Source organism: Pogoniulus pusillus, chromosome 31 (genome assembly GCF_015220805.1).
Source record: "Pogoniulus pusillus isolate bPogPus1 chromosome 31, bPogPus1.pri, whole genome shotgun sequence".
Taxonomy (NCBI): Eukaryota; Metazoa; Chordata; class Aves; order Piciformes; family Lybiidae; genus Pogoniulus; species Pogoniulus pusillus.
The window spans coordinates 622774-635857 of NC_087294.1; the positions used below are offsets into that span (position 1 = coordinate 622774).

General features: G+C 42.5%; 1 protein-coding gene across 8 annotated transcripts in view; it reads left to right on the forward strand.

The window, feature by feature from the left end:
- MTHFD1L (methylenetetrahydrofolate dehydrogenase (NADP+ dependent) 1 like) overlaps positions 1-13084 on the forward strand; it is a 214957-nt gene that overhangs the window by 112925 nt on the left and 88948 nt on the right. For 6 of the 8 annotated variants that reach the window (XM_064169396.1, XM_064169395.1, XM_064169399.1 and 3 more), the window contains one exon: positions 12943-13050. In XM_064169396.1, the coding sequence (XP_064025466.1) occupies positions 12943-13050 (108 nt within the window). Of the gene's footprint in view, positions 1-3902; positions 5438-12942; positions 13051-13084 lie in introns of those variants that run through there. The other 2 variants (XR_010307993.1, XM_064169397.1) reach the window with 2 other exon arrangements.

Consider the following 13084-nt stretch of genomic DNA (forward strand, 5'->3'; position numbering starts at 1 on the left):
GGTTAATACATCCTGCTGTTGCATTTCACACTCCTCTCTGTTATGTACCTCATATCTTTTGCACCCATTCTGTTTCCTCTTTCCACCTCTCCAACTGTTTTCCCCAGTGTCAGAGATTCAGTTGACTCCTATTAGCTTTAACCACTGATTTCACAGACTAGATGGAGCTACCTTGGGAGTGTAAGTGCTGCGGTATCTCTTCATGGTGGTTGGCCATGGAACATTTTTACAGCCAAAAAGCAAGCCATACCTCTGCCTTTCTGAGTTTGTCTCTCGTGAGATACTCTGGAAACTAAGAATGTCATTTTATGGGTTTTGCATAATAACATGGGAACATAAAATAATTCAGAAATCCATGTAACAATTTTTTTCCCATAGAACACTTCTGTCGCAGAGAAATTGCATTAGTGTTTGCAGTCCTGGGGGTGGGCCAGGTGCTCTTAACCTGAGAGGTCAGCAGGGAAGAGATTGAGCTGGTACCTCCAAACCAGCTATGGGGCATGAGGGGGCATTGGAAAGGGGGAACTGGAGATTTCTGGACACACCCAGGACAAGAATGTGGGTGAAAGGTACCTCCAGACCACCCATGATGGGGACCAGGGGACACTGGGATTTAGGTCCTGTGTGTCATCATGGTGATCCCAGAGCTGGTGTTGCTCCCATAGCATCTGGTCTGCTTTACTCCCAACCTCAGCTGTGACGGCATCTACTTCAGGATGTCCATTTGCTGCCATTACTCAGGCAGGTGTTGCTAAGGCAATTCCATGACTTGCTCATTCAGGCTCCACCGCCGTTAATTTTGACTACTGGACTCTGATGTTGCTTATTCTGTGTACTGTACGTTCTTGTGTCGTGAATGAATAGGAAGGATTGGTAGATGTGGACTCTGAAGGAAGAAAATGTGACTGATTTCTACCTTTAATATTTTTCCCAGGCATGTCTTTCTGTGCTGAGTTGCGTGAGCAGCACAATCTGAAGCACAGAGGGAGTGAATCACACCTTTACAAGAACTTAGTGTCCCATAATATAATGCAAGCTTCAAAAATATGTTGAAGGGATTTTATGAGAACATGCAGAGATATTTTTAAATGCTGTAAAACAAGTAAATTCAGACCAACAAAAACAGCAAAGCATGAAGTTCAGGCTTCTGTTTCATTCTTACTGTACAAAGGATGGGAGGTTGAAGCGGTTGGAAGTAAGGAGACTGCAACAGTGATGCTGTCACTTGTATGATATGGTTGGTCATTTGGTCACTGTGCTTCTAGAGAAGTGAAGGAAAGCCACCTCTTCCAAATGAGCCTGCCCAGATATTAATTAAGCTTGTAACAGTTTTTTTTTGAGGTAGCAGTTTTGAGGACTGACATAACTACAACAAAATCAAGAGACAGAAGAGGTAGTAAGTTGGGATTTGGACAGATTCTTTCTCCCTGTCATTGTCCCTAAAGGAGTTTGAAGCAAAAGGATGTAGCTCCATCCCTCACCTTTCCAGTGACTGCCCACTTACTTGCATACTATTAAGCCCTTGTTGCCTCAAGTTTGACAAGGTTTGCAGAGTTGGGGGGTGTTTTGGGATTCTTTGGGGTGGGTTTTGGGGTTTTCTTTTGTTTTCTTTCCCCTTTGGAAGATCAAAGGGGAAAATATTCTGCACTTCATTTACATTTCTGTCTGTCTTTGTGAAATTACTATTCCCTTATCTCCCTTTAGTCCTTCAATGTCTGTGCCTCTTATTTTCCTCATTTTGTAAAATGTAATCAGAATTTGCTTCCAAATTTTCCTATAATTAGAACAGCAACCAACAGTATGAACCACTGTAGACATGACAAGTTCGTTCAATGTCTTTAAGTTTGGTTAGAAAGAAAAATCTCTGTATGTTAAACTGATTTAGATTCTTTTTCAGTAGTTAGACCACAGTTTGCAGCAATCTATGTTATTACTATAGATTTAGGCATCTCGTTAGAAGATAGTCTGGATCAGTTGGGCTCTCCCTGGGTTTTCTCCAAGTGGTGTGCATGTCTGCAGCATTGAATGTGATTTCCAAATGTATATCTGAAAACAAAGGCTTCCTTGAAAGGGGTTTGCAAAGGTGTATAATGTGAGAACAAGAAAGTCTTTTCTAGATCTGTCAACTACAGTTGAAAAAAATTGAGAGTTAGCTATGTTTTTTCTGAATCTTGAGATATATTTATGCATTTCTACTGTCTCCTCCAGTGACACTGAGGCTCAGCTGAGCAGATCTATTGAGGATCATAGCAAGCTAATCTAATTAGAAGACTGTGCTAATGTCCTTGAAGCATCTCAGTCAGCCTCTTTAAACTTTCTTAAGTATCTCTGCATGATGCAGTGTTCAACTCCATTTTTAGACTGCTTTTCAGGTTCTCTTTATTTCTCTAAGCAGACAAGCTTTTGTTTTCACCCCAGTAGCTGATCCTTGCATTGTTTTTTCCTTCCTCTTTTTTAATACTTGATTCTAGCAAAGATTTCTATGACATTTTGTGTTAGACAAATGACTGTTTCTAGGAGTTGAAATGAGAAGAGAATAAGATTTCTATGACATTTTGTGTTGGACAAATGACTGTTTCTAGGAGTTGAAATGAGAAGAGAATAAGCCTCAAGAATATTTTGAGGGCACTGTGAAGAATAGCTGCATATATGATTTTGGGAGTGGATACGTGTGCCAGCACTATTTCATAGATCAAATATAAGAAGCTATCAGAAGTGACCTCTGAAAAGTAACGCCAGCGCTGTTACCAATTTAGATGTGCAAGAAAAGGACATGAATAGATGCAGTGTACCGTTAAATGCTTACTGTGTTAGGAATTGTGCTGGGTGGTGGGGGTTCATAGGATAGGCTCCAAAGTTTATAACCTAGCTGCACTGTCATACAGACATAAATACTATAGTAGTACATGGTTCTAAGATGGCTTTTTCCCCCACTGCACACTAACCTCTGATATTTAATTGCTGATTTGGATTCCTGCTGAGTATTTTAAAAGTCTCCTGAACTCTCTGTGAAATAGTCTATGTTGTGGGTTTGGTTTTTTTACATACAGTCTTGCTACATATGGAAAATATCAAAATATCAACTCTTATCACTATTGACTTCCCTTCTGGGTTCTCTTTTCTCAAAGTATGGGTCTTTAAGCTGCAGCAGAAAGCTATTACTCAAAATAAAGTTGACTGACCCAGTAAAAGTAAGTTTAGATAACTAGGGGGACGATAGGAGAGGATGGAAACATACACATCTGTAAAGGGTTAACCCTCATTGGGGGTGGGGGTGGTGTCTTGAACTTGCCCCCAGGTCCTCCTGACTCCTCCCCGGAGGTGGGCCTGAACCTTACTCCAGGTGTAGTGGTTAGCCCACTCCCACCGCCTGTCTAGCCCCCTGTAAAAACAGAGGAACTGCCTGATTGTTGCTCTCTTTCCCTACCTCCCTGACTGCCAGCATCACCCTCCTGTTTCTGCTGCTCTTGGCCATCGTTCCATGGGGTGGACAAGCCCATTGCCATCAATCTGGTTGTATCTATATATATTTTGTATCTTGTTTTCCCTTCCCTATACCCCTTTTATAACTCCCCTACTACCTCAAATACCTTTTATTTATTGTTAAAGTTTTCCATTTTAACTTCCAAATCAAAGTGAGGCTGTTTATTTGGGTGTGTTTTACCTTTTCCTCTCTACATCTAATTCTTTGCAAAAAAGGGGGAAGAGGGAAAGGTTAATTTTTACTGGTTCTATTAACTATGTTTGAGTCTCTAGGAAATTTAAACTAGAACCAAGACAACATCCCATTCCCAAATTTCTCTGCCTTTGTTGCTTATTCTTGAAAGGAGAGAAATATAGTTCCCCACTAGTGCATACCTATTGAGTAACCTGCCTTCTTTCACTATCCTTGTCTCTCTCAGCCTACGAGGAGCTCTCCCTTGACTTGCAGCTGCCCTCCTCAACCTGTGGGAAGAAACATAGGTCGGAATGACAGCAGTCATTAGGCTTTATTGCTCTATTCTGCAAGGCAGCTGGAGCGCAGTGAGCTTCCACTCCAAGAGATAGAAGAGAGGAGGTCAGCTGTACGACTCGGGGAAGGTCAGCATATCTCACCAGTTAATCTGCATTGTCTGCTTAAAAGACTGACATAGTAACCTGACAGATTGAAAAGCCTCAAACCCCCTGATTTAGGCTGCACTGGAAAACTAAACTGAAGAATGTATAAAGGTCACAAAAGGAAGGGAGGAGGAGGAGTTGTTCCAGTCTTTCACATTTACCAGACGATGCCTGGTTTTGCCTGTGCTCTGCCTTTAGGTGACACCAAGAAAACTCACAGTATTTCCAGGTTGTACTGTGCAAGTTGATTACACAAATATTTTGGCAGAGTGCAGTGAATTGCCAGCCCAGCAAGCAGAGCAAAGGAGACCTTTCTCAGCTTGCAGCCATCCACTCGGAGTGAGGTTGAGTAGCAATACTTCTCAAGAAGGCATCCAAGCAGTTACCAGCCAATGGTATTTTCTTTCCTTGCTGGGAGCATGATAATAACCTGGACAGATCTGAAGCATCTGAGCCCACAGTTCTGGATGTCCCTGCCTCTGTTGTGCTATGGTAGTATGGTGTGAGCTACCACTTTGCTCATTTTTTCCAGTTTTAGCTTCAGTTGTCAGAGACAGTAAGTCACTCAGAAGGGCCTAAGAGTAGCATCAAAACAGAGAAGACTCTGCCAGCAGCAGTTCTCTATGCATCATCTTCTTTTCCATTCACTGCCCAGTCTCAGATACTAGGAATGAGCTGCAATTAACCAAAGTGGGAAGAGACTGATTATCACTAACCAAGGAGAAAGCTGGAGGGAGGCAGTGGCTCAAAGAGGAAAGCAGAATCAAGAAGGGATCATGGGGCCTGGTTTTGAGGACACTGACCTCCAGGAGAATGACCGAAGGCAAAGTTTTTCTCTTCCTTTGTAAACTGATCATCTTTCCAATCCCAGTGTGACTGAAGGGTGAGAGGTCAGGCGTATTGCTGATTTCCTCCACTAGTACCATTGTGCCATTAAGGCATGTAAGTCATCCCTCGTGTGCCTACTCTCATGGTAGCCAAACATACCTGTGTTCTTTTGCTAGGAGGCAAATAGTTTCTGTGGTGTTGTTCGTACAGCATGGGAGTTCAGTCGTGTATGGATCCTTAAGCACCAGTGGAGTACAGATAAATAAAATTACATCTGCTCCTTACTGAAACTTCTCCTCATAAATGATGGAGATCATTTCTCATCTTGGAATGCAGGCTTTGCTGCCCTCTGGGCCATGTAGTCTTTAGGCTTTTCCCACACCCTACTGCTAGGAAGCTATTTAGCAGTGCAGCCACATTAAAGAACTCCACGGGGCTGCACCAATGCCTTCTCCTGCTCCCATCAAAGAGATTTCAGTGTACTCTGGACATTTCTTTCACTGCATTGGGTATCCTAGGGTTGGAAGCAATTTTTCTTCCATTCTGTCTCTTTTTTCTTTGTGGATGCAGGCTCTTGATAGCACTGCACTTCTGTGTTCATTTTCATTCTTTTCCTATTCTTCTCATGAAGCAAGCTTCTTAAGTGCAGCTGGGGTTTCAAAGTTGGGGAAATGGAAAATAAATCTCTAAAGCCACAGACTTAGGTGTTGATGCACAGATTGTTTAACTTGACATCTCGTGCGTTCCCACAAATTGAAAAACAAACTCTTGTGCCAACAAAGGAAGAAGAGTGCTAAAGTCTTGGGAGTCCTTTTGTCCAGATGTAGATCTTCTGGAACCAGAATATACAGATACTTTAATAAACGTGGTTTTGTTTTATCCAGGGGGAAAACTAGAAGTTTGAATGTGCAGAGTCAGCTATTGGCTTAGCACTGCACTCTGTCACCCCACACAGTACCCTCAGCTGTACCCCCATCATGTGTTTTCCTTTGGCAGCCTCCCCAAGAAGAGGAACGAGTGAGTGATGTCTACATGCTGTTTCACTTATCCAACCAGTGACTTATTATTGCTTCCAGTGAATGCAAAAGTTAAATTTGTTTTGGTTTGTTTGGTTTTTAGATGCCACTGCCTTTAGTTTTAAGGTATTTTAAGACTTTTTGTTAGAACACAAGCATCTTGGCAACAATAAACACAGAGGTTGTGACCTCATAATTAAGCTAGTGAACTCATAGTTTAAAATAGGCAGACTAACGTGAATGTTTAAAGAACCTGAAGTATTAGAAGTCTAAGTTGCAAGTGAATAATGCATTTGTATATTCTCTGGTTTTTCAGCAGAATCCTAAGTTTTCTCAAAGACTAAGGTAGTTTTAAATAGTTATGGTGTATAACTGTGAAGAGATCCTTTGAGAGGTGTTGCGGAGAGCAAGATTAATTCGTGGCCGAGTCGAAAATTTATCAAAAATAGATATTTTTTATTTTTACAAAACCCGCCCCCACAACTATATATACAAAGATTAATTTCGTTTGATAAACAGGTTGAGTTGCATGAGAATTCTACAAGGATACCATTAATAATCTGACTATATATATTTGGAAGTCAGTTTTTGGAAAAGGCCTCAGCTATTAATTAATAGCGGTTTCTTACTAAATTAAGCTAAGCCAAATAACTCACTCAGGCTGGCTCGTGCGGTCTGTCTTCCTCCTCCAGCGGCTGCAGGAGTCGTTAAGGGTCGTTAGGCAGACAAAGGTGTGTGCCTAACACCAAAGCAAGTCCTTAGTCTCTCTGCAGTCCAGGCACAAGGGAGTGAACGAACTCAGGCAGAGACATACGTCCAACACGGGCAAACTCCAAAGCGGGAACCCCAAAGGCGGGAAGACCTCCAATATTTATAACCTTGGCTAGACAAAGGGCAGAGTTACCACACCTTAGGCGCGAAAGCGCACGGCCAATCCCAGCCTGGCTCCAGCGCGGGAACTCACGGGGCAGTCCCCGCCCCCTTCACGGCTGCAGGGCAGGCGAGGGGGGGGGAAACCAGGCGGCTTTTCCCCTTTCCCCCCGAAGTCCGGGCAGGAGAGGAATTTAGGGGTACAGGACTCCAGGACAAGAGGGTACTGCACTGACAGACATTCACTTAAGGTATCCAATTTTAGCTAGATAACACCAATGCTTTTCATAGTAGTGTGACCTGCTACAACCTAGTGGAATTAAATATGCAAACTTATTGCTGGTGACTCTGGCTTTTCAGGGGCATTTTACATTGGACTCTTAAAAGCAGAATTAAATGAGGAAAGGAACAGAGGTTGTTTTCAGCAGTCTCAGGGACTAGCTGTGGAGATTTTTCCCTCCTCTCCTTTCTCCAGTAGCCAAAGAGCTTAAAGTCAGGTGTCCAGGTTAGGATGCAAAAGATAGGAATCCTGCGCAAACTCCTGCGCAGGTCCCTGGTAATCTGCACGTTTCATTTCAGGTGATACTGAGCTGACAACAAGACTGATTTCATGAGTCCCTCTACAACTCACTGTTTCTACTGGTACATTTCAGTAGGCAGATTTGGAGAGTCGTTTCTGTAGAGCAAGCATTTAAGCTGTCTCTCAGCTTTATACCGACTTAGCCTGTATGATAAACTGGACGTGTGAGCAGATCTGGGTTACACTACCTTTTGTTTTCCCTGGGTTGTGTTTTATTGCTGGATCACTTTCTCTGATATGCGTAGCTGCAAAAACAAACCAAAAAATTCCTGTGCTGTCCTCCCAGTTGCACTGGTGCATGCATGAGCGTGGCCAGCAGAAGAAGGGAAGCTGGTCTCCTGTCGATGGAAATCCTCATCAAGCCATGCATGGGAAAAGATAATGCACAGTCTGCTGCTGTAGCTGAAGGAAGAAATAAAGAATGAGGGAAATGTGAGGAAAGGCTAGTGGAAATGAAAACACTCTTAAGTTATGTTTTGGTGAAAATCTTGCTGTTGATATTTTTGGAAGAAGGAAGATTGTGTATTAAACAGCACCAAATTACGCTAGCATCACATCTTGCAAGGATGGCCTGGAAGTAGCAGTAAGGCTGGGTGATAGCACTGGTGTCATTTCACCTCAGATAATCCATTCAGTCTTGCAAATGGCAGACTGTCCTCTTTACCAGTGCTGATTTCTTTGTGTTATCATTCTCTGTCAAGCAGTGAAATGTATGTCTACACAGATGCTGTTTTTGTGAAAGCAGTTTGTTTACTTTTGCAGGAGCACTTGTTATGCTTTAGGCAGGGAAACAATCCTGCTTATGGTGTGGGTGCTTGGCAGCCTCAACAGGCACGTGTGTTTGTGCTTGCCTCCAATGCAGGATATGGCTTTGGTAGCTCTGAATGTGAGATTTCAGACATGCACATTGTCTTTGGCAGGGCTCAAGAGATGGGTTGTTTCTGAGAGAATCATCAAAGCTACTTAACTGTCACCACATGGCCCTGTAGCACCTTCTCACGTTCAGTATAAATTTACATTGTGTGTTTCATGCTACCATTTTCTCAAGAAGCTAAAACTGAATTTGGAACAAACTCTCTAAAGATGGCATAATTCCTTCAGCATTTGTACTAATGTGTAGCAGCATATCTCAAACAGTCAGGTGTGTGTAAATCCATACTGTCTTTTGTGTGTGTCACCTGTTCTCTGCCGAAATGTACTCGCTGGTGTGACGTTCACAGCATTGCGTGAGGAGCATAGATTTTGTTGCTGATCCTGTCTTTGATGCTTTGCATCATGTTTTATGAATATCATTATCACCAGAGCTGTCCAAATAGCAGAAGTTCTTAGAAACCAAGTTGCTGTTCATAAGGGTGCATCCACAATCCGTGTCCAGGTGAGAGTTTCCGTTCTCCTTTCATTGAGAATGTTCTGCTGAGTGTGCTGCATTCTAGTCTGAAAGTGGGAATGAGTAACTCGTTCAGGAATGCCATGGGCCATTGTAGGAAAAACTCTGTGACAAAAAAAGTGAGAGGTATGAAATTAATTGTGGGTTTTTTTGTCTAAGCATCAGGTCGTGGAATCCTAGAGAATCATATAGTGGTTTCTCTGACAGGTATTTGGCCAAGGTGCTTCAGGTACACATAAGTAGATCACATAATTTTTCAGAAGAGTCTGGTATCAGCAGGAGCAAAATGATTGTTAGTTATGCAGTATGCTTCTCTTTTTCAGTCCTTTTGAATTCAGCTAAGCACTCTTCCATGTAAATGACCGCTCTGCTTGTGATGGATGCCAGTGCCCATCAGTGAGAGTGTTTTCAGAGTGAAGTGCTGAAGTTTTGTGGAAAAAACTAATGCTAAACTTGCCCTTAAAGACTAGATAAGAGAAAGTAGGAATTATTCCTATGAGTGTCTTGAAGCATAGAGACTGCTGCATGTATGTAAAAAGTCTCTTCTATTACTAGAGCATGTTTTCTGATAAAAACCATTATGTTATTTTCAGTCACAATGGAGTTTTATTTCTCATGTAAAGTACTATTGGCTTTCTTTTGGAACTTTTGCAGCAGCATTACCTAATAATTGAAGCATGGGAAATCTTTTAGCTTGAAATGCTGTTTGTGATGCAGAAATTCACCTGAAATGCACTGTGATTTTGAACAGCTGATCCACCAGTGAATCCTTAGCATGGCATGGCATGCACCTTGCCCTACTCCTGATGTTTCATGAGGAAAACATGTCTGAGAGTGTGCACATACAGGAGCTGTTTTGATGGGTATAGAGCACCTGTGCCCCTCTGCTGGCAGAGCTCATTTGCCTGTTTTGTGAGATGAAACACAACTGAGCTCTTCACTGACACCATTCACTTTGCCTCACCCACTTCTGTGTGCATGCCTTGCAAAAACATGTGATTGTCTGAGAAAACCACTTTTGTTTGCCATTAACACTCCTGCAGTTGCTTCCCCACTGGTGATTCTTCTGAGGTTACATTAGCAAAAACTGAGGTGTTCCTCCTGGCCTGAAAAGTATCTGAATTCTGTTAAAAAAACCCAACCACCCACAAATAGACAAACCAAAACAAATAAACATTTTTAATCTATTAAGAAAAAACAAACCACAACTAACCCCACCATAACTCCATAGAGATGTTTTGCCTGTCCAGCTTAGCCAAAGTCATCCAAGATACTGTGCATATCCCAGGAGGAACAGAATGCTGCCACTGTCTGTTAGGATGCGAGCCAGAGACCTGCTGGGTTTTGTTTGGAGGCTACAGCTACAGTCAGTGAAAAGGGGCTGAGGGTGTAGTGATTATGCTACTGTCAAATTAGATTGAAATACTTTGACACAAAGCACGTTGAACCTAAATGAACATCTCCATCCCAATGTAATTTGCTGAGTTTTAAGCAGTAAGCTGTTAGTTTTGATGTTGAATTCTGCTGACAATGGGGAGTGGAATTCCTTCTGCCTTTGCTTTTGCCATTGCTGTCAGTGCTTAACTGCAAGCAATAGCACCCAAAAACCAAGTTGAGAGACACATTTTGCATTCCTTCCACTCTGTTCAAAACTGCCATGGATATGAACAAATTTAATAACCTGAGAGGTTTCATCAGCTATCCACATCACTTAACTATTCCCCTCGGCTTGATGCTGCCAGGATATTTGCTATGTGTTATCACCACTCCTCATTAATTTTTCTTGCAATGCTTGGATTCCTGTAAGAAGCCTGAAGTCAGGAACATGATATTCTACCTCATTAAGGTGCCATAATGATATAGTCAACATATTCAGAAATTGTCTTGTGGAACATCTTTAAACCTCACTTTGAAATTTCCTATCTGGGGGGAGATACCATATATGCAAAAAAGGTTAGCCTGACACAACCCTTCAGCTGGTGTAGCTTTTCAGAGGAAAAAAAAAGATTACCTATAGGCATGCATTGCAGAAATGCAGTTAAGTGTGGAACTTGCTGCACATGTGCCAAGCAGTTTATTATTCATAAACCGATTTCTTGTGGTTGTTGGAGTAGAGTTGAGTACTTGCCTGTGGTGTTCTGGTGTTTTCTCATTTGTTAGTTAAAACATGCTAGAGTACAAACTACTGAAGGGATGTTCCCTGAAGCATTGCACGTATTTCTGCCCATCTGTGATCAGATGCATGCTGAAGCAACTGCACTGGTGAGAGGATCCTTCCTCCATTGTCCTATTCTTATGGAAAGAAGTCAAAAAGTTGTCTTGTTAAAAATGGGCTGTAGAGATTCTAATTGCTGTTGACAAGTTCCTTCAAAACAGTAGGAGAGAGAAAGAGGACTTATTTACACTAAACAATTGCTCGGTGCTTGGGCCACTGCTGTTTAATGATCGCAGTGAGAAGATTGAGAGCACCCTCTGTATGTTTGCACCGAGTTAGGTGGGAGTATCAATCTGCTGGAAGGTCAGAAGACTCTTTAGAAAGACCTGGACAGGCTGGGTCTATGGGCTGAGGCCAACCATATGGCCTTCAACAAGGCCAAGTGCCAGGTCCTGTACTTGCATGACAACAACTCCATGCAGCACTGTAGGCTTTGGAGCAGAGTAGCTGGGAAGCTGCTCCATAGAAGAGGACCTGGGGGTGCTGCCTAACAGCTGGCTGAACATGAGCCAGTGATGTGCTCAGTTGGCCAAGGTGGCAAAAAGCAACCTGGCCTGTATCAGGAATAGTGTATCTAGCAGGAGAAAGAGGTGATTGTCCCATTGTACTGGTGATGCTGCACCTTGAGTATTGTGTTCAGGTTTGAGTGCTGCAGTGTAAGAGAGGAATTGAGGCACTGGAGCATGTCTGAAGAAGGGCAGCAGATCTGGTGAAAGTAAGTCTTATGAGGAGTGGCTAAGGAGGCTGAGGTCATTTAATCTGAAGAAAAGGAGGCTGAGGGGAAATCCTGTCACTCTCTACATCTACCTGAAGGGAGGTGGTTGTAGTGAGGTGGGTTGGTCTGTTCTTACAAGTCACAACTGATAGGAGAAAAACACATCACATTACACCAGGGGAGCTTTAGGTTGGACATTAGGAAAAATATCTATACTGAAAGGGTTATCAAAGACTGGAACAGTCTGCCCTGGGAAGTGGTTGAATTGCCATACCTGGGTGTATTTAAAAGCTGTTTAGGTGTGGTGCTCAAGGATATGGTGTAGTAGTGGCCCTGGCAGAGTTAGATAATGGTTGGTCTTGATGATCATAAAAGTCCTTTCCAAACAGTGATACTGTGAAATTATGGCACACAAAAATGAACTAGCTGATCTGACCACAAAAGTCTGTCTGCTGAAAATCTGTAAAAGGATTTGTAACAGTCTGAGAGAGTCAGTTTCTGCCTTCAAACAGAAGCCCAAAGGCAGAACACATGCTCAGTTTGAGCTAAATAGCGTGATGTGGATGCTTGTGGTGACTGAGACTTGTGACTTCAGAGTGTATCCTTGAATGCTTTCACAGTTTGTGTGTAACATGCTTTACAGTACCAGCGCTCTAGTGCAGTGCATATGTACACGTGTGTGTGAGGAAGGACAGGAGGTGAGAATGAAGAACCTCAATTGCAATTAAAGAAACAGTGATGGATCAAGAATTTTCTGCTACACTTCCTTGCTTCTCAAAGGAACCTTGTCTCACTGCCTGCTATCTTTCCTTATCCACTCATTGTATGAGTTATCTTTGTTGTGAAATAAGGTTTGCCTAGTGATCTCTGTTATCCCAGTAGAGCTCACTTCCTTTTATCTGCAGTGTGTGTTAGCTCTTGATTCTTAAAACTACACAGCAGTAATTTTCTTCTCCCACTTTGGGCAAAAGTGTAAGCTCATGTTGTCAACTTCATAATGCACAAATTATGCAGCTCTGAAATGATGGGGTAGCTGAAATCACAGTTGTCATTCCTGCACCTGTAGCTGAATTTTCTATCCATCCCCTGTGCCCTTAACTTGGTTTCACGCTTTAGGAAGCCCATTTGATAGGGATGAACTTGAATGAGAGATTCTGCTTTCTCACTCAGCAAACAAGATCCTGGTTTCTCTTGGCTAATGCTTGTCCTTGTGTTATTTCTTTGTCTCTGCAGCTTCCTATTGTTGAAAAAATAAGAATCATTGCTCAGAAGGTGTATGGAGCTCAGGATATAGAGTTGTCTCCTGCTGCACAGTCACAAGTTGATCGTTACACCCGACAGGTAAGAACACCAGTGAATTATGCAATCAGGTACC